Source organism: Astyanax mexicanus, chromosome 22 (assembly GCF_023375975.1).
Source record: "Astyanax mexicanus isolate ESR-SI-001 chromosome 22, AstMex3_surface, whole genome shotgun sequence".
Lineage (NCBI taxonomy): Eukaryota > Metazoa > Chordata > Actinopteri > Characiformes > Acestrorhamphidae > Astyanax > Astyanax mexicanus.
The window spans coordinates 23,598,743-23,617,415 of NC_064429.1; the positions used below are offsets into that span (position 1 = coordinate 23,598,743).

Genomic DNA, 18,673 nt, shown 5'->3' on the forward strand with positions numbered 1-18,673 from the left:
TACGTATCTTTCTTTGAGGTCATATCTAGTAGTTTTAGCTAAATAGTTATTTCTATCAAAGATAGGAAATCCAGCTTTGTATTGCGTGCTTCTTAATACCCATAATCACAAACTTAAATGACTTAATCAAATAACAATATAACCAATGCAATATGGAAAACATTAAGATCAGATGTGGCTTCCATAACATAGGCAGCTTCGCTCCCATTGTAAACGATACACTCAGAGCTGTTGTTATTGATCCAAGCTGCAAGCACGAAAACGCTACTTCACAGTCTTGTGTTTTGTAGGGTTTGCCAGGGCCTATAGGAAATCCAGGACCAAAAGGAGTTCGGGTAAGTAATAAAACTGCATTTTTGTGTTCTCCTTGTTTTTAGCTGCACTACTCTCTTCAAAATAAAAGTTCCAAAAAGGGATCTTTCAGACATTACTTTGAATGATTGGTTCTTTAAAATTGTATTTACTTTGTTTAGAAAATAAAATATATGTCTACATATGTCTAATTTTCTTAAGGTTTATTTTTAAGAGTGTAGTTAAGAGGTCAGTTGTGGGAAAATTGATTTTACATCATGTTCTTTATTGTTCTAGATCTTGTCTGTACTTTTCAGTTTCACTCTATGTATCATTTATCATGCATTATGGTTATAATAACATGTCATTGTTGTCATTTAAATCTTGTCCAAAAAAATGAGTTTTTACCCTTCGTTTGATTAGTTTAAGCATGTTTACTACATTATTTAGTGTAGTAGTGTGTGGTTTTTTTGGACACAGCTCCACAAATCGACATATTTCTTTCATTAATTTACACTGATTACATGCACAGAAATCTGCACTAGTCCAAAAACACAGAACATTTTTCCTTTGGTGAGCTTGAATTTAGAATCTTTCCCATATTGAGGTACAGTATATAGTTTATGCTTTGTAAACTATTAACATTTTCTCAATAGTCGTCCCTTTTAAATTTGTTACCAGACTTCAGTCAGACATTACATCTCCATCCACTTAAAAATAAACCCATTCTTAACTGTGTTATTGAAACTGTAAAATATATGCTCCACCAATCAGCAGACTAAACTGTAAAGACTGTAAATTGCTGCTATTATGGTCTGAGTAATTTCCACTAATAATGATATAATGTTTCATGAGAAACAAACAGGAAAGTTTCCATTTGAGGCTTTGTATGAGCTCTTATTTTAAAGAAAGGTTTTGTTCTACATAGAGATGGTAGATGGTGCTTCAAGTTGTCCTGACATTGTAATAGAATGCTGTATATCAGCTACTTATCAGTTGAATTTACAGTGCCTTGCAAAAGTATTCATACCCCTTGAACTTTTCCACACTTTGTCACCTTATAACCACTAACTGAAATGTATTTTGTTGAGATTTTAGATGACAGACCAACACAAAGTATTGCATATGTGTAAAGTGGAACAAAATGATGCATGGTTTTAAAAAGAAAAAACTGAAAAGTGTGACATGCAAAAGTATTCAGCCCCCTCTATATCAATACTTAGTAGAGCCACCTTTCACTACAATTACAGCTGCAGGTCATTTTGGGGTATTTTTACTCATTCTTCTTTGCAAAATAGCTCAAGCTCATCCATGTTGGAAGGAGAGTGTCTGTGAGCAGATTTTTTTTTTTTTTTCAAATTTTTTTTTATTAAAATTTTGAAAATCATGTATGATTTTTGTTCCACTTCACAGTGATATGCTATGTTGTGTTGGTCTATCACAAAACATCTCAGTAAAATACATTTCATTTGTGCTTGTAAGGCGACAAAATGTAAAAACAAGTTCAAGGGGTATGAATACTTCTGCAAGGAACTGGACCAAGAAAAAGCTGTAGCTCTTCTTGAGGCAACACTCAGAATTTAGCTCTCGCTTGTGTAGTTATGAAATGCATAAATACACTCATCCTGTCTCTGTCAATAGCAGTGCAAAACTCATTAGGGAACTTAAATTCAGCACAAAAATGTATTACATGAAAATCTCTGCTCCAGAGACTTTCCAACATTTTTGCTGTGCTGTTTATTTCTCTTCACATTGTATTTGTATTGCAAAGTCCTGTGGGTAACTGAGTGCTTGGAAGGATACATCAGTCGCGTCCTTAAAATTGCTGTGAAATTTGGCTGCATTTTTCCGGCTGTATACAAAGGATCCTTCACTGTCGATCAGTATTCTGTGAAATAGTGACCGAAAAATACATCTGTATATTAGCTACAGGTTAAAACTAAATGTTTCATGAAGAACATGAGTTAGTGGCCACCAGCATAAAACCTTTCTTTAGAGAATGAATATGTTTATTACTTTGAAACAAGTGGAAAATGCCAGAATTTGAGATATAGCAAATAAAGCAAACTTCTAAGGGTTTACTGTTGTTTTCTTTGCTCACATCATCATGAACATTATTCCTGTTTATTTAGCCCAGTTCCTTCAGCTTTATCCTCCCAGCCGGACGCCTCAGTGATCCCTGGCGTGAGGGTATGTGCCCTTGGACTACATCGTGGAAGCCAGCACCATGCAGTCCATGGGCATATACACTTGCCTCAAGGCCTTGTTCATCATGGAGACCTCCCTCATCCACTGAGGCTATCTGCTGGACTCCTGTAGACTGCACAAGATACAAGCTACACAAGTGTACGCATGCATGCATTGTAAAATTTCTGTTTCTCTCTCTCTCTCTCTCTCTCTCTCTCTCTCTCGATTGCTCATTCTCTCCTCTTGTAGGGCTACATTGGAATTCCAGGCCTCTTTGGTCTCCCGGGGCCTGATGGAGAAAGAGTGAGTCTAGCTGTCGATCCTGACCTTTTAGTCAAGCACATGACTCTATCATCGCTGTTACGGGTAGCTCTTAAAAACCTTCCACTGCCATTTTCCTCTAGGGATACAAATGAAACCCGAAGACTGTGAGTCATTGGGGCTCAAGTTCACGCTGAGACCGTTTTTCTTTAATCGCCAACTAACGTAGCAAGAATCATGACCTTCCTAATTCTGTGGAAGGGTAAAGTAGAGAAACCTGGAGGTGAAGTGGTCTAGTTCCACTGGAAAAAAGCCTTTGTTCTTTAATTCACAAGAAACTAACAGGTGGTTCTGGATGATATATCATCTGTGTTGGTATATCAGTATCAGTTTCACACATTAGTAAATAATAAACAGACAATTTTAAACTTATATCTGTATTATCAGCCAAAAACAACCCAAATATTCACACAATTCAAACTCAAACAAGTTAAAGCAGCAATATGCAAGAATTTATATTATATTTCGAAACAATCTAACAGGTGGTTCTGGATGATATAATCTGTGTTGGCATATCAGTATCAGTTTCACACATTAGTAAATAATAAACAGACCATTTTAAAGTTATATCTGTATTATCAGCCAAAAACAACCCAAACAAACAAGTTAAAGCAGCAATATGCAAGAATTTATATTATATTTCCGCTTTTGGGCTTCCCCTATACTTGTGGAGTATAATTCACTTTTACACCACTGCAGTAAATACAACTCCTTCTAGGAGCTCCTCCTTATGGACAGCTTGTAAACATGCATTTGTTGACAAGCTAAAAGATACAGATGTAGCATCTGAAGTAAAAGAAGCATTTGACTATGACTCAGCATTAAGTTATTTCTTACATGAGCTTGTGTGCAGCTTCACCAAAGTTACATAGTGCAGTAGCAGTGCAGTTCTGTTGGTTTAAGATGTAGGTAATTGCTATATAATGTTGCTTTAAGTCAAGTTTGGTAAGACATATAGTTTTTGTTGCACTCTTTTTGAAGCAAAAGTGTAGCTTTATTAAAGATAATCAGTTTGAATAATGAAGGCCAGCACTGCACGAGCCACTTTGCTGGCTTTACCGTGGCAGGCCGGTGCGCTCGTGCTGATTGTGGAATCTGATGAATAGGAGCACGCTCCGCTAAAACCACACGGATCTCGCGAGCGGCGTGGGCAGTCGCCGCTCTATCAATATTTGCACTGGGCCTTTGAGCTGGTGGAATTCCAGCTAGTCCTACTGTGTGGGAATAGCATGATAAGCTGCTCAGGAGCTGGACGGAAGCCTGCCCGTGGATTAGCCGGATCAGGTCGCTCGTTTTCAGGCTCCGGAGGGAGCGAGGTTGTTGTGCTCTGATAGAGTCTCCTTTGTACGAGAGGAAAGAGAGGAAAAAGCACTTTTCAACACGGACACAGTACATTACATCCATCACGATTGCTTATTAATTGAGGCTTTTTGCTCTCTTTTTTTCTCTCTCACTTCTTTCTTTCCTCTGTTTTTCTCTCCTGCTTTAGGGTATTCCTGGTGTTCCTGGGAAGAAGGGGAAGATGGGTAGGCCGGTAAAGTTTTGTCTCAACATCCTCTCTCTCTACAAGCCTCTGTGATGTCTCTGGCATGTGTATTGTTGTGCATGTGTTTATAACTGTTTATAACTGATACAAATATCCAGTATCAAGTAACTTGGTACCACTTTAAAATAAGACTACCTTTATAAAGGGTTTATAAATGGTTTACAATTAGTTTATTTATGGTTACTAATCAGTTTGTTAATGCCTTAAAAATCATTAATAATTGGTTATAACACATACATAGAAAGGGCAACAATGACCTGTTGTTTGCCAAGTAGTGAACCCACAACCATCTATACTGTTGTCCTTTCTACGTATATGTTATAACTGATTATTCATGATTTTTAAGGCATTTACAACCTGATTAGTAACCATTAATATAATAATTGTAAACCATTTATAAACCCTTTATAAAGGTAGTCTTATTTTAAAGTGGTACCAGTAACTTTATAAAATGTATATTTCAGTAGTTATTTCAAGTAGTTTATTGTGCTTTACTTTACTGAAAGTCATGGGATAACAGCAGTATATAAACATTAAGCATTACCTAAGGGAATGGCTTGGGAATACCTACAGCTATACACACCTAAGTATACGTTGTGAGGTCTTATCAGTATGAATTATGAGCATATACGGATTTTAAGCAATGTCTGATAGTCAGAAATGGAATGATCATCCATTTGGCACCCACTTTGTGCAAGCATTTAATATTCCTCGATGCACAGTTTTGCATGTGTATAAGGAATTTGTCATAGGAGGCATTACCACCCAGAGTGGACAGTGCACTAAAGGGTAATGATCATGACCGGCGGCATCTAGCTAAAATTGTCAGGCAGACAGAAACACACGTCTCATACAAGCAGAAATAATCCGCATATCCACATACACTTTACAGGAGACCTGACACACATTCTTTAGTCTCTGTGGAATCATGAAAAAAGTCATGGTACATAATGATACTAAATGCGATTGTTAAACATGAGGATGAGATCTGTACCAATGAAACTCAAAGAGTCAGTAAAACAAGACTAATAGGTTTTTGTGTAGATGATATGTTTTCCCATAAATATTTGCGATAAACGATATTATTGTCAGTTTAAGATGATTTTATGCCATTGATATCATGATAATTTCATAGCTTAAAAGTACTATTACATAGTTTTTAACAGTAATTAACTTTTAATTCAGAAAAGTTAATTCGGACATTCAAACTAAAATTAAACATTTTTCAAAGATTCCCAAAAAAAAAAAACAGTAAAACCATGTTTTTAAAAGTGAACATTCTGGTCAGTTACATTAATGTGCACGTCTCACTAAGAAAAGCATAATATAATGTGATATTAAGGTCAGCAAAAATGACTGTGTACAAATCTGTATATTGAACAATACATTAATAAATAAATGTAATTATCGTAACATCTTATAATATATGAAATAAATATAAAATCAAATCAAACAATACCAGTGTTTTATTGTTGATTAAGGTTGTGCAAATACAGCTTTGGAAAAAATAAAATATCACTTAAAATTGATGAGTTCCTTTGATTTTACCAAATTGAAAACCTCTGGAATTTAATCAAGAGGAAGATGGATGATCACAAGCCATCAAACCAAACTGAACTGCTTGAATTTTTGCACCAGGAGTAAAGGCATAAAGTTATCCAAAAGCAGTGTGTAAGACCGGTGGAGGAGAACATGGCAAGATGCATGAAAACTGTGATTAAAAACCAACAAATATTGATTTTTGAACTCTTAAAACTTTGAGTCTGAAATTGTTTCTTTGCATTATTTGAGATCTGAAAGCTCTGCATCTTTTTTGTTATTTCAGCCATTTCTCATTTTTTGCAATTAAATGCTCTAAATGACAATATTTTATTTGGAATTTGGGAGAAATGTTGTCTGTAGTTTTTAGAATAAAACAACAATGTTCATTTTACTCAAACATATACCTATAAATAGCAAAATCAGGTAAACTGATTCAGAAACTCAAGTGGTTTCTTAATTTCTTCCAGAGCTCTATATTGTTTGTGCAAATATATTGTTCGATAAATCAATAATGTAATTATCGTGACAGGCCTAAAACTATTAGAGACATCAGTCAAACTTTGAGATTAGCAAGGGACTGGTAGGCAAAGGAAGTCCTCCAGTCATCCAGCATCATTTTTTTAATTTGAAATTGTAAAATGTGGAGCATATGTAGAGGCATATTAATGAACAATGTTTTTTTTGTCTCAGACATTGTGGAGGGAACTGCACATCCTTGCATTTGACAGCACCAGTTTTATCATGTTGAGCCAGACTGTCACTTCAGCCGTCTCTGTGAGGACATGCAGACATTAGTTTCAGGCTCTAGTGTAGTGCTGCTTCTCTGCCTTGTTCTGTGGTAAAGCTGCAAATCACAGCAGTGAATGATTTCTTAGCTGGGGTTTTATGGGCTCTCGTTCAGAGAACATTCTGGAGCGTTTTCTCTGCATGAAAAGCCAACCCTGTGTTTAAGCATCGCCCGCACGTCTCCACAAGGCATCACTGTAAATCACTGCACGTCACTGAGCTACTCTGCTGCCGACACAATCGAGCCTCAGTGAGTGAAGGCTGTTCTCAGCGCTGGCCGTGTCAGAGGTCGAGGTGCAGGTTTCTTAAGAATCTTAGCCGTCAGACTCGGACCCAGGAACCGCACTAATCTGTCTGTGCAGAGCAGATAATGACCAACCTGAACTCTGTGAGAACCTGCTGAACTCACTGTAAACACTTCAGCTCTGATTAAGAACACCCTGCTCATGAGTCCCATAGAAAAAAAGAGCAAGCACTGAGCGTAAGACTGCAGGAAAAGAAGGAGGAAAAGAAACGACAAGAAAGAATAGAAGGAAAGACTTTAATAACATAAGGAAGGAAGACATGGAGAAAGAAATGATAAAAAAATGAAGGAAGACTGTAAAAAGGACAAAAAATAAAAGATGAAGAAAGGAGGATCTAAAAAGGTGATATAAATGAAGAGCATTAAAGACATGAAAGAAAAAGAATGAGACTGGAAAAGGAAGAAGATATGAACAGAAATGAAAAAAATAAATTAAGGAAGTAAGTAAATAACAAGACAGTCAGCAAAAAATGAAAAAAAATAAATAAATAAATGAAAGAGAGATTAAAAAATGTATGGAAAGAGAAAATAAATGAAGACAAATAAAGTAAAAATCTGATTGAAAAATAAAGAAAATAATGAAAAATAATAGAGTAGAAGAGGAAGAACAGAAGAAAAAGTAAAGGAATAGTAAAGGAAAGTAAAATCAAGAAAAACTGTCAAAAAGAAAAGAAATAGAGTAAGAAAGGATAGGGAAATGGAATGGAAAGTACTAGAAAAGAAATATAAACAAATGAAGCAACAAAGATACACGAAAAAAGAAGAAACTAATGAAAAAGAAAAAAGGTATGAATTAAATATATAAAGAAAAGATGAAAGTAAATGAACAAAAATTAAGAAAGAAAGAAAGAAAAACAAAGGGAAATGAAAAGCAGAGTAAATAAAAGAAGGAAAGGATAAAATACATGAAAAAAGCAAGAACAAATTAATTAGAAGAGTGAACACATAAATAAGAAAGAAAAAAATGCTAAAGAAAATAAAAAAGAAGGGAAGAGAAGTAAATAAAGAAAAAAGGGGGAGGATATAAAGGAAGGAAAGTTGAGGACGAAAGGGAATGACCCCCAGAAAGACGGAGTGTCTGATCTGGAGTCATAGCTTTACTGTGAGTCATGCGTGGTGTTACATCCTCCAGGTTCTTTATGGTTCTCCTGGGCCGGTTTGCCGGTAATGAGGTCGTCCTCTTATCTCCTCGGCTCTGCTCTGCTTTTGGCAGGAGGGGCGGGAGGATGAACAGCACTTCCAGCACCGCGTATCAGCACTTAGTCCAGGCTTAGAGCTCTGACTACTGGACTGCACCGTAAGGGGGGCATGCTTTATTTCACATCACTGAAAGGAGCCTCTTTTCTTTTTCTTTTTTAGGGGTCTGTTTTCTCCATAAAACACATTAAATCTCACCTGATTCAGAGGCCAAAAACAGTCCTAGACAAATGGCCGCCTGTAGCACCTACTGTTTAACGTAAATCCTTTTTCCAAAGGTATATGACACCTGATATTTAGAAGGAAAATTACGAGGGTCACCAGGAGCAATAGTGTCCAACACATTCTTTATCAGGGAGGGTTTTGCCAACAATATTTTAAATTTTCAAGGCGAGCTCTTTAGATGGCAGGCAGCAGTATGTGGATGAGCATTGTCCTCTGGTGCAGGGGTATTTAATTAGGTCCAGTTAGAGACAATTTTGTCAGGCCAAGGTCCTTTTTAACTTGTGTTATGATTCAGTGCTCCTGTATACTAAAGACGCCTAGTAGTTCTGTCAGTTACAAAAAATTATTCAGTATATTTAAACAATATTTATTGTTTTAAATAGGCCTGTCACAATAATTACATTATTGACTTATCATACATATATATCATATAATGTACAATTACAATTACATATGACAATTACATAAATGACAAATCTTACAATATATGGAGAAATGTTTGCTGATATATTAGCTTTGTTTAAAAACAGCAGTTTTATTTTCTATAATATTATTACTGTTAGTATGTTTTAAAAATGTAGTATTTCTTTTTCTAGTGCACACCATCTGAAATAGCCTTTCTCATTTTATTTTCCGACTGCAACTTCCCACTGCCTACTTCGCCTGTGCGTAATCTGCGCTCCGAATCTGCACAAATCTGATTGGCTGAGGAGAGCGTTTGGTGATCTTACAGCACATGTGATTGGTCTGTGAGTTTACTGCGCCGCAAAGCACGTCTACCGTAAAGACAAAAAAAAGTTCCGCAGCTTTAAATGAACACTCTCAGAATTAAATCCTTCTCAGTAGTTTATCGGTTTGGGTCCACATTGGACAACGTCTGGATCCGGACCCGGAACGCGCTCTGCATATTAGTGACCTCTGTTCTGGTGGAATAGAGCACCAGAGTGTACGTTCAGAAAAGGTAGATCCACTGGTTCTAGGACCTCATTGGCGTAACGTAAAGTGCCTGTAATGAAGACCAACGTTGATCTGGCATTGAATGGAATTGCACCACACTCGAGGACACCAGGCCTTCTGGACATGTGTGACAACAAACCATGAACCATTGATCTCATCAATGAAGATTGACCCACTGCCAATCTGAGTCACTCCATAACAAAGTCTGGAAAGACTACCCACCAAGTTTCATGAGTTTTCAAGACAAGCTCTTGAGATGGCTGCAGTATGTGGATGAGCCTTGTTCTGATGGAATAGTGCAACAAGGTCTATGTTTAGAAAAAGTAGGGTCACTGGTTGCAGGACCTCATTAACGTGATATAATTGGGCCATCAATGTGCCTGTAATGAAGACCAAAGGGGATCTAGCATCATATGGAATTGCACCACACTTCATGGCACCAGTCCTTCTGGACATGTGTGACAACAAACCAACAACCATTGATCTTGTCGAAGTATCTCAAAGGATTTGTTGGTCATCTCAATGAAGACAATGACCATAGCATAGAATGTTTTATATTTTAGGTTTTCAAAGCAAGCACTTGACATGGCAGCAGTATGTGGTTGAGCGTTGTCAGCAGTATGTGGTTGAGCGTTGTCCTGTTGGAATAGGGCATCAGCGTGCAAGTTCAGAAAAGGTAGGGCCACTTCTTTCAACGTAACATTGGACTGGATGTACAAGTACGTGCAATGAAGACCAAAGGTGATCTAGCATTGTATGGAATTGCACCACACTCCATGGCACCAGGTCTTCTGGACATGTGTGACAACAAACCAACCACCATTGATCTTGTCAAAGTATCTCAAAGGATTCGTTGGTCATCTGAATCAAGACAAAAGCCAGACTCATCACCGAAGATGACCCACTTCAGTTGCCCGTCTGCAAACGGGATATTTCTGTTGCCGCAAGAAGATATTTGAGTCCCGTCCACGGAGTCAGAATGAGAAAGTGTTCCACATGGGGTAGAGTGTTGAGTTTGGCTTCTAGGCTGACACCTCCAGCATCCAGCACCCGACGGAGTGCGACGTCACGACCTCATGTTCTCTTATATAACAAAATCGAAGACAGCGGAGAAAGGAAACAGCACTGTCAGCAGATCCCTGATGGTTTCCCCACTCTTCTTCACTCTCTCTCTTTCTCTGGGTCTCTTTCTCTCTCTCAGTTATTGCCTTTTGCCAGCACAAGGAAACACTCAGCCATGGAATTTCCTGTGTGGCTGACAGAAATGAGCATCGCACTCATTACCGTGACTTTATTCGAGTCTCCGTTTTTCACCAAAAACTCAAAACAAAGTACTTGGCCAAGGTCTTGGATATTAATTAAAGGTGCTGTCAGATCAGGCCTTCAGTGTGTCACCGTGCAGCAGGGATTTAACATGTTGACAGTTTATAGCAGCATAGAAACGTTTGTGAAAGACATAATGTCTTATATTAGCATTGAAGCAGTAGACCCTTTCAACATTTTATAGAGGTCCTGGAACTGTGTTGGCTTGGATTATGAATCTTCTGTGCGTTAAGGCTGCTGGAGAACAAGTTAAATTTTTTTTTTACACAGTCCTTTTAATAAATACTATTTTGCTGACACAGATCTGCAAATACACACACTCATCTTGTCTATGCCTTATAGAGAAATAAGTCTTGCCAATCAAGTAGCAGAGTCTAGCCAAGATTTAGCTTGTTAGGTCCCATGTTCTCTGAGATCCAATACTATTGGGAAGAGGTAGGGAGGTATTGGCAAGAGGTTTTTATCGCTGTTTACAATCAAATTCTCACAGCAGTGCTCATTAAAAAATCTAGTAGGTCTTCCATGGACGGTAGCGACAGTAACACCAACAAAAGCAAGATAATTTTTATATATATTTCGTTTTTATCCAATTTTTTTCTCCGATTTACAAGGCCAATTACCCAACCCAATCGTTATGACTCACCCTATCACTATATTACTAGTAATACCTCAACACCAGGAGGGGAAGACTAGCACATGCCTCCTCCGACACGTGAAGTCAGCCACCGCTGATGCAGCATTGCGGCTGAGTAGCATCACAGCGCACTCGGAGGAAAGCGCAGCGACTTGGGTCCGATACATCAGCTCACAGATGCCTTGTGCTGATCCACATCACCCTTTAGAGTGATGTAGGGAGAGAGCGCCATCTATCCACCCAGAAAGAGCAAGGTCAATTGTGCTCTCTCGGGGCTCCGGTAGCTGATGGCAAGCTACATGAACAGGATTCGAAACTCTTTTATTTTTTATTACCCTTGATAAAAAAAGAGTCTTAATACTTATGTCCATATATTGTATCTGTTTATGAAAATGGAATTTTTTTGGGGGCATATTTTTTTGGCTATGATCTTGGCAAAAAGAAAAACACTTTATAGCACATGTGTATGAGCCAGTTTATTAATGATTTCTACTACAATGAGAAAAATGCTTGTGCACAGACTACAACTGAAAAAAACATGACCTCATGGAGGTCATGTGTTAGACATGCTGACAACTTTACAGGCTCACCTCACCCTGATAACAACATCTTAAGCTCATATACTGTAGTACTGCCTGCTTTATTCTCACTGCCAATTTGGCCTGGAGCTGAAGTGTAGTGGTTGGGCCTTACTCTTTGACTTTTAGTGCTTCACTTAACCTACTGCAGGAGTTTCTCTGTAGTGTGCCAGCCTATAGAACGAGCTGTGTGTTAAAAATCTGTTTCCATTTCCACCGTTTTTACTTGCACATTTACATTATGAAGCTTGAATATAATATATGGAAATAGTTCCAGGTTTTATACAAATAGTTACATGGGTGCTCGGTTACAAATCTGCTTCAGTATCCTTGTGTTTGACTCTCTGTTTCTCTGTCTTCTGTGTTTTTAGGGCTTTCCTGGGGATTTTGGCGAGAGAGGACCACCAGGACCTGACGGAAACCCTGTGAGTAACACTGCAGCTTTGCGTTCCGTGTTTTATGTTACCTGTGATGGTTTAATGGACTTACTGGAAACTGGGTTATTTATCAGCAATAATTAGGCTTTTTTATATATGAAGACTTTCCAAACCCTTCTTTTTGTTTTTAGCATTAATACGTCTCTTTTTGATTCTGTGCCTTTAAGACTAATCTATGTAAATGGACTTTTGAGTTCTGATTGGCTGCTCTTTATTGTGCAACAGTTGAAAATTGTATGGTGGCATCACAAAAAATCAATTCTATGCTTAAGCAATTGAACAGTGCCATAGATCAGCACAGCAGTGCCAGTATTACACCTTATAGCACGAACCTCGAGTGTATTATTGCGATTATACCACAGTTACATTATCACTGTTTATTAAAAGTTTTTAGGTTAAAGAAGACGAGAAAATATACAATCTGTTTGGTTATAAAAACTCAGCAAGTTAAAATAGTTTCACTATTGCTCTGTTTGTAGCTGCACTGTTTGGACTGTAAGAGCTGCATCATTGCAAAGGTTACCTGTATGTGTCAGAGTAATACATGGAGAGCTTTGGTTACAGTGCATTACCGGCTGATAATGGTGCTCACAGAACACGTCTCTTAGCCAATCACATTGCAGGGTCGGAACTAACTGTGGTATAGTAATAATAAAAGTTAATATCAGTTAAAGTTATATTATAAAAAAGTAAAATTACATTTTGCATGATAATTTCTTTACATTTCGTGTTTGATAAAAAAAAAAATTATAATTTATCAATGTGATTTGTACATGCATAACGACATAAATACATTTCAGATCAATTTTGTAGCACAGCTGCATAATTTATAGTTGTTTTATTGACAATAGAGATAAACCGAAATAATTTTTTTGGCCAAAACCAAACCAAATAAAACATATAGGTGAAAGACAAAAAACTATTATTATTATTAGGCTTTAATGGACTTAAATAAATAAGTCAAATTTTTGTTATTCTCTTTTCACAAATTTTCCGAACACATAAAGTGCGTTTTCTGTGACTTTCAGCTGAATATTAGGGGTTGCCAAATATTTGTTGCATCCCTAATTTAAACATAAATTGTAAAGTTGATTTTAACATTCATAACTTTTATCATGGAGTTTAATTATAGAAATAATAGTGTCATTGTCCTCTGGAAATGCTTTAGTACTGGTCTTATTGTAAGCCCAGGAAAAGTCTGTCTAGTCATCTAGAACTCTCATGTCCTCCTCCTGCCCTCTTCCTGCTCGTCCTGCGCCACTTATTATACGAGCTGCCACAGCCACAAGAGCCGCCACTGGCCAATAAATACCACCACTAACTGCCACCGCCACAGTTACGCACGCCGGCCGGCGGGTCGCCCAGCGACCGCAGTGTCCGCCACGGTAGACCTGGAGACGCTTGTAATGTAAAGGAAGTCAGCTGGCGCTGCTGGAGCTCCGTGCTGAACGCTGCTGAAACGCTGCTGAAGGCTGGATTTCCAATCAGAGAGGATTGCTTCACCTCTAATGGCTTTTCCATATTCTGTTTTTACACTTAACATGTCTACTTTACCGTCAGCTCTGTGTTTCATTCCGTGTTTTTGACAGCTCTTGTTACACACACGAGAGATTTTCATCTTTCTTGCTCAAACTTAATTCATTTACGTAACAAAATCCCTCCTCTAGACATAAAGGCTTTCGTTTAAAAGTGATTATTATATGGAAAAAAATAAGAGACCACCACAATTTAGAATTTCTTTGTTTTACTAAATTGAAAACCTCTGGAATATAATCAAGAAGAAGATGGATGATCACAAGCCATCAAACCAAACTGAACTACTTGAATTTTTGCACCAGTGACATAAAGTTATCCAAAAGCAGTGTGTAAGACTGGTGGAGGAGAGCATGCCAAGATGCATGAAAACTGTGATTAAAAACCAGGGTTATTCCACCAAATATTGATTTCTGAACTCTTAAAAGTTTATGAATCTGAACTTGTTTTCTTTGCATTATTTGAGGTCTGAAAGCTCTGCATCTTTTTTGTTATTTCAGCCATTTCTCATTTTCTGCAAATAAATGCTCTAATTGACAATATTTTTATTTGGAATTTGGGAGAAATGTTGTTTGTAGTTTATAGAATAAAACAACAATGTTCATTTTACTCAAACATAAATCTATAAATAGCAAAATCAGAGAAACTGTTTCAGAAACTGAATCTTATTTTTTTCCAGAGATGTATATTGATGTATTTAAAGTTACAGTTATAACATTGTTTCAAGAGTAAAAAGAAATATCACATGGCAAAAACATTATTATGTTTCTTAAATTCAAACACAAAGTATTATTGGCTAACAGTTTGTAATGCACATTTTGGAATGTTTTTTTCTGCTCTTTTTTTTAGGTATGAGCGAGAAATAATGAAGCAGAATTTATAAGATTTTACAGTTTTTTATTTAGCAGTTTACTGTTTGTTTTGAGGACAATTTGTGCATCACAAATGGTTATGATTATTATTATATGATTATTTAATCAACATTTACATGAATAATTGTGAACAACATCTTCATGCGTTTGCAGTAAAGACCAGCATTAAATTCACTTAATACAAAGTACTATGGCTGATTGGTTTGTAGAATAATTACCTAATTTACTGTTTCATAGAACTGTATTGGGCTTTAACAAGTGCAGTAAAGTCAGTTTCAGGTTCTGATATGGATACCTGAAGGGCCGTGTATAGAAATGTGGCTTTAAAATGCCACGGGTCTGCTCTAAAATCTTTTGTTAGTTTGCTAGGTATAAGGAAAATACATAAGGGGCATATATAAAATCAGTCAAGACTGTTACATAACAGCTTTGGAATTTTGTAATTGGCCTGTTTATCAGTTTAGTAGTTTAATAGTTTTACAAAAGCAGGGGGGACGTCTGTGAAAAATATTTTATACTTCTACTCAATGATAAAAAAAGAGGAAGACAAGTGAGTTTTTTGACTTTCTCAGTCACATGACATCTCGTTCAGTAGCTCCTCCACTTCCACTCTCTGTTGTGTTTATTACGTGGATCTCCGTGGAAAGGTGCACCCAAAGTTAATTATGGTGCGTGGCAGTGGATAAATAGCTATTTTATTTAACGTGAAGTGATGAAACTCGATTATGTGCATTTGGACAGAACTACAATTTTTGGAGGACCACGGAGTTCAGCAAAAAAATTCTTAAAGGACGTCTGAGAAAAACACATACATGGTCGTTCCGGACAGGAATAAAATCACAGAGGACCCATAATTAAAGAAAAAATTCCCCCAGGACCCCCTGAGAAACTAATTCCATCCAGATAGAGCTTAAAACAGTTCTTGCTTTTGAGGTTTACAGTTAATAAACTCCCATTATTCAATAAAGCCAAAGAAAATGCAAAAATGTTTTCCATTCTAGGGCACATTTAATTAAACAAAATATGAGAAGCTATCGCAAAAAAGCCTGCCATAGGAAATAATTTAGGCAAGTGAAACACAGCAGAAATCTTAAACTGATAAAACCGCTGCTAACGGCTCAAGCCGGCTTTACCTGGGCTTTAATACTCAGCTCTGTGCTTGGCAGCGCTACAGTAATATCCTGATGGGATAACCCTCCGAACCCCTCTTCAGCCCTGTAACCCTAAACGTTCCCACAGGACCAGAAGTCCCTCTCTTCCTTTCTTCCTCTCTTCCTCGCACTCCTTTATTCACAGCTCTCTTGACAAGGGGCTGCCAGCCCCACGACATCCATCTGCCCTCTTTCAGCTCCCTTTCAGCTCTGAAGAGGAGGAGAAAAAAGACGCAGAGCAAACACACATGGGATGTTTTTGCGCTGCCGGCGGCGGGCGAGAGAGGAAGTGGCCGTGGCAGTGAGCAGCAGGCCTGGGCTCGGGCTCAACAAGCCCCTCTCTGTGCTCCACAGTGGGCCTCTGTCACGGTTCCCCCCTCAGGGGGGAGAGATGCAGGCCTCAGATTAGCCCACTATCAGGGGAGACAGAGACTGAGCCCGTTTCACCTCCACTTTTCTCCAAACCCCGACCCCCCCTCTTCACTTTCTCCTTCACTCCACCTCTCAACTCTGGCCGGCCTTGGAAACACTGAGCGGCCTCTTCAGAAACAATCTGTGGCCAGTGTTTGCAGTAGCTGCTAAGCTAATGCGCTAATTCTGCTCTCTCTCCTAGGGGGACCTGGGTGCACCTGGTCCAAGTGGAGTACCTGGACTTATTGTGAGTATTCTTTTTCGTATGTAAAATAAGTGTAAAAATGTGTGTAATGTAGTTTTGGACAATAATTCAATATCACTATCAATATTGAATACCGTAGGGTGCAGACGTTTTAGGCATCAAATCAGGTTTAAAATTGAAAATAGATTCTCTCAGCAATAAGAGATATTTTACTTTATAAACTCCAGATCACATTAAATCACAGATACAGCTGAACATAAATTCTTGTAAAAAATAAATCTTATGAGTTTGTGAGGTTGAAGAACAAAGCTTTGTTCTACATTTCTCCTAAATGCCACGGCGGATGTGTTCAATTCCATCACTAACTACCAAACTAAGCTGGACTTCTCAAAAGTTTCGTATCACTAAGATGATCCTTAGATGGTCGAGGGAGCTTCACACTAAGCACTCTCTCTTCATGCTAAGATGTTCTTAATGCTAAGATGCTTTTTGGAAACTAGGCTCTGATTAATCCATTATGAAGCATTAATTTACCACTCCAGCGTTTTGTATGGTGATAACTATAAATAATACTCCATGAGGAGAGCTTTTGAGAGTTTTCATGAACACAGTGATATAAAACCACTACTGTATGTATGAACTTTATTTGTGTTTATTCCGGTTTTAGTATTTTACTGAGAACAAAAAACACGTTCAGCTCAGATAAGGATATGTTTTATTCTAATGTTCACAGGTGTCTAAAACTTTTGCACAGCATATCACAATATAAAATGTCTTACTACTGGTAAATTGCTTTTTTTCCCCAATATTTCAATATGCGCTGTCTACAGCATCGCTATAAAGAATATTACATAAATTGGCACAAGCTTATAGGTGCATCTGGACATCTGTGTTGTCCATTAGTGCTGATGCAGTTTTTCTTTGTCAGTTCTATAGTTCATACGAATATCGGCATTATGTCGTATTGAACGAATTGCATATCACACATATATTGTGCTATGCATTTTTGGCCATATGGTCCAGCTGTAATGTACTGTATACATCTAAAAGGGGCAGTTCTACTCCAAATAAGAGTGAAATTGGAAATCTTTGTGGTGATTCCATAGATAAACCCCTAAGAAATGTTTACTAAAGACATTTTAAATGTGGCTACTCCATGGTAATGCTCCTAAAACCTTTATTAAAACTTTTCTAGAATACATTACTTAAACTATTCACAAAGAAAATTTCCAAAAAGCTTCATTTTAGTTGCCATCTCTGTTCCTAGTTCCTGAACATGCCAAAACCAATATATTGATTTGCCTAAAGTTAGAATTGTAACCTGAGGCTACTGGTCACACTCATTAGCACCAACTGCACTGTCTACTGTGAGTGGTAATGATTGTGACCAGCAGCTTCTGGTCACTGCAGGGTTGTTTAGCTTGGGATATGGGACATGGTGGATATAATGTAAGTGACAGCCCTTCATGAAATGTATGTACCTCCACAATAATGGGTCAATATTACAGCAGGACTCATGAGTATTCTCAAGAGTTCTGAAGAATGGCGTGGGCTGCAGGTTCTCCTGACGAAAGCTCAATCAAGCATTTATGGGATGTGGTGAAGACGAGATCCATCCGAGATCCTGCACCAACAGATACCATAGAGCTGTGGGTGGCTGTCCAGGCAGCATGGCTCAACATCCCTCTAGACATCTTATGTCCACTTATAGAATCAATTCCACATCAAGTTTCTATACTAACTTCTGTCCCATGACTTTTGGCCTGTCAGAGTATACCAAAAAAATGTTCACCTCAAAAGTTAATGCCAAGACAAAACCAAGACAAACTCAATCAAATTGACAAAAAATCAGATAAATGCGGTTGATGCAACTTAATCACAGAATAAGAGGAGAGATTTCTGAAAGTGCTGTTTTCTAAACAAAACAAAAAAAAGATTAAATACACACTCCTGAAGTCTGGCTGCCTGGAATCATTAATACTCGATTACAAATAGGAACAGTGTTTATATCTCTTCATAATTTGCGTGAAATTTTTTCCTAAGCCCATATTTTGTGTGTATGTGTTTCTTGGCAGGGGGACATGGGGCCTGTTGGAATCATGGGTCTTCCAGGCCCAATTGGACTCAAGGTGATTAACTAAACATCATACTAACTGCAGTGAATCACAGATAT

At 37.8% G+C, this 18,673-nt stretch overlaps 1 protein-coding gene across 2 annotated transcripts in view; it reads left to right on the forward strand.

Annotated features, from left to right (window-relative positions):
• Window positions 1-18,673, forward strand: part of col27a1b (collagen, type XXVII, alpha 1b) — a 141,321-nt gene that overhangs the window by 73,280 nt on the left and 49,368 nt on the right. For both annotated transcript variants that reach the window (XM_049470480.1, XM_022667443.2), the window contains exons 10-15: window positions 291-335; window positions 2,728-2,781; window positions 4,289-4,333; window positions 12,263-12,316; window positions 16,498-16,542; window positions 18,576-18,629. In XM_049470480.1, the coding sequence (XP_049326437.1) occupies window positions 291-335; window positions 2,728-2,781; window positions 4,289-4,333; window positions 12,263-12,316; window positions 16,498-16,542; window positions 18,576-18,629 (297 nt within the window). The remainder of the gene's footprint in view (window positions 1-290; window positions 336-2,727; window positions 2,782-4,288; window positions 4,334-12,262; window positions 12,317-16,497; window positions 16,543-18,575; window positions 18,630-18,673) is intronic.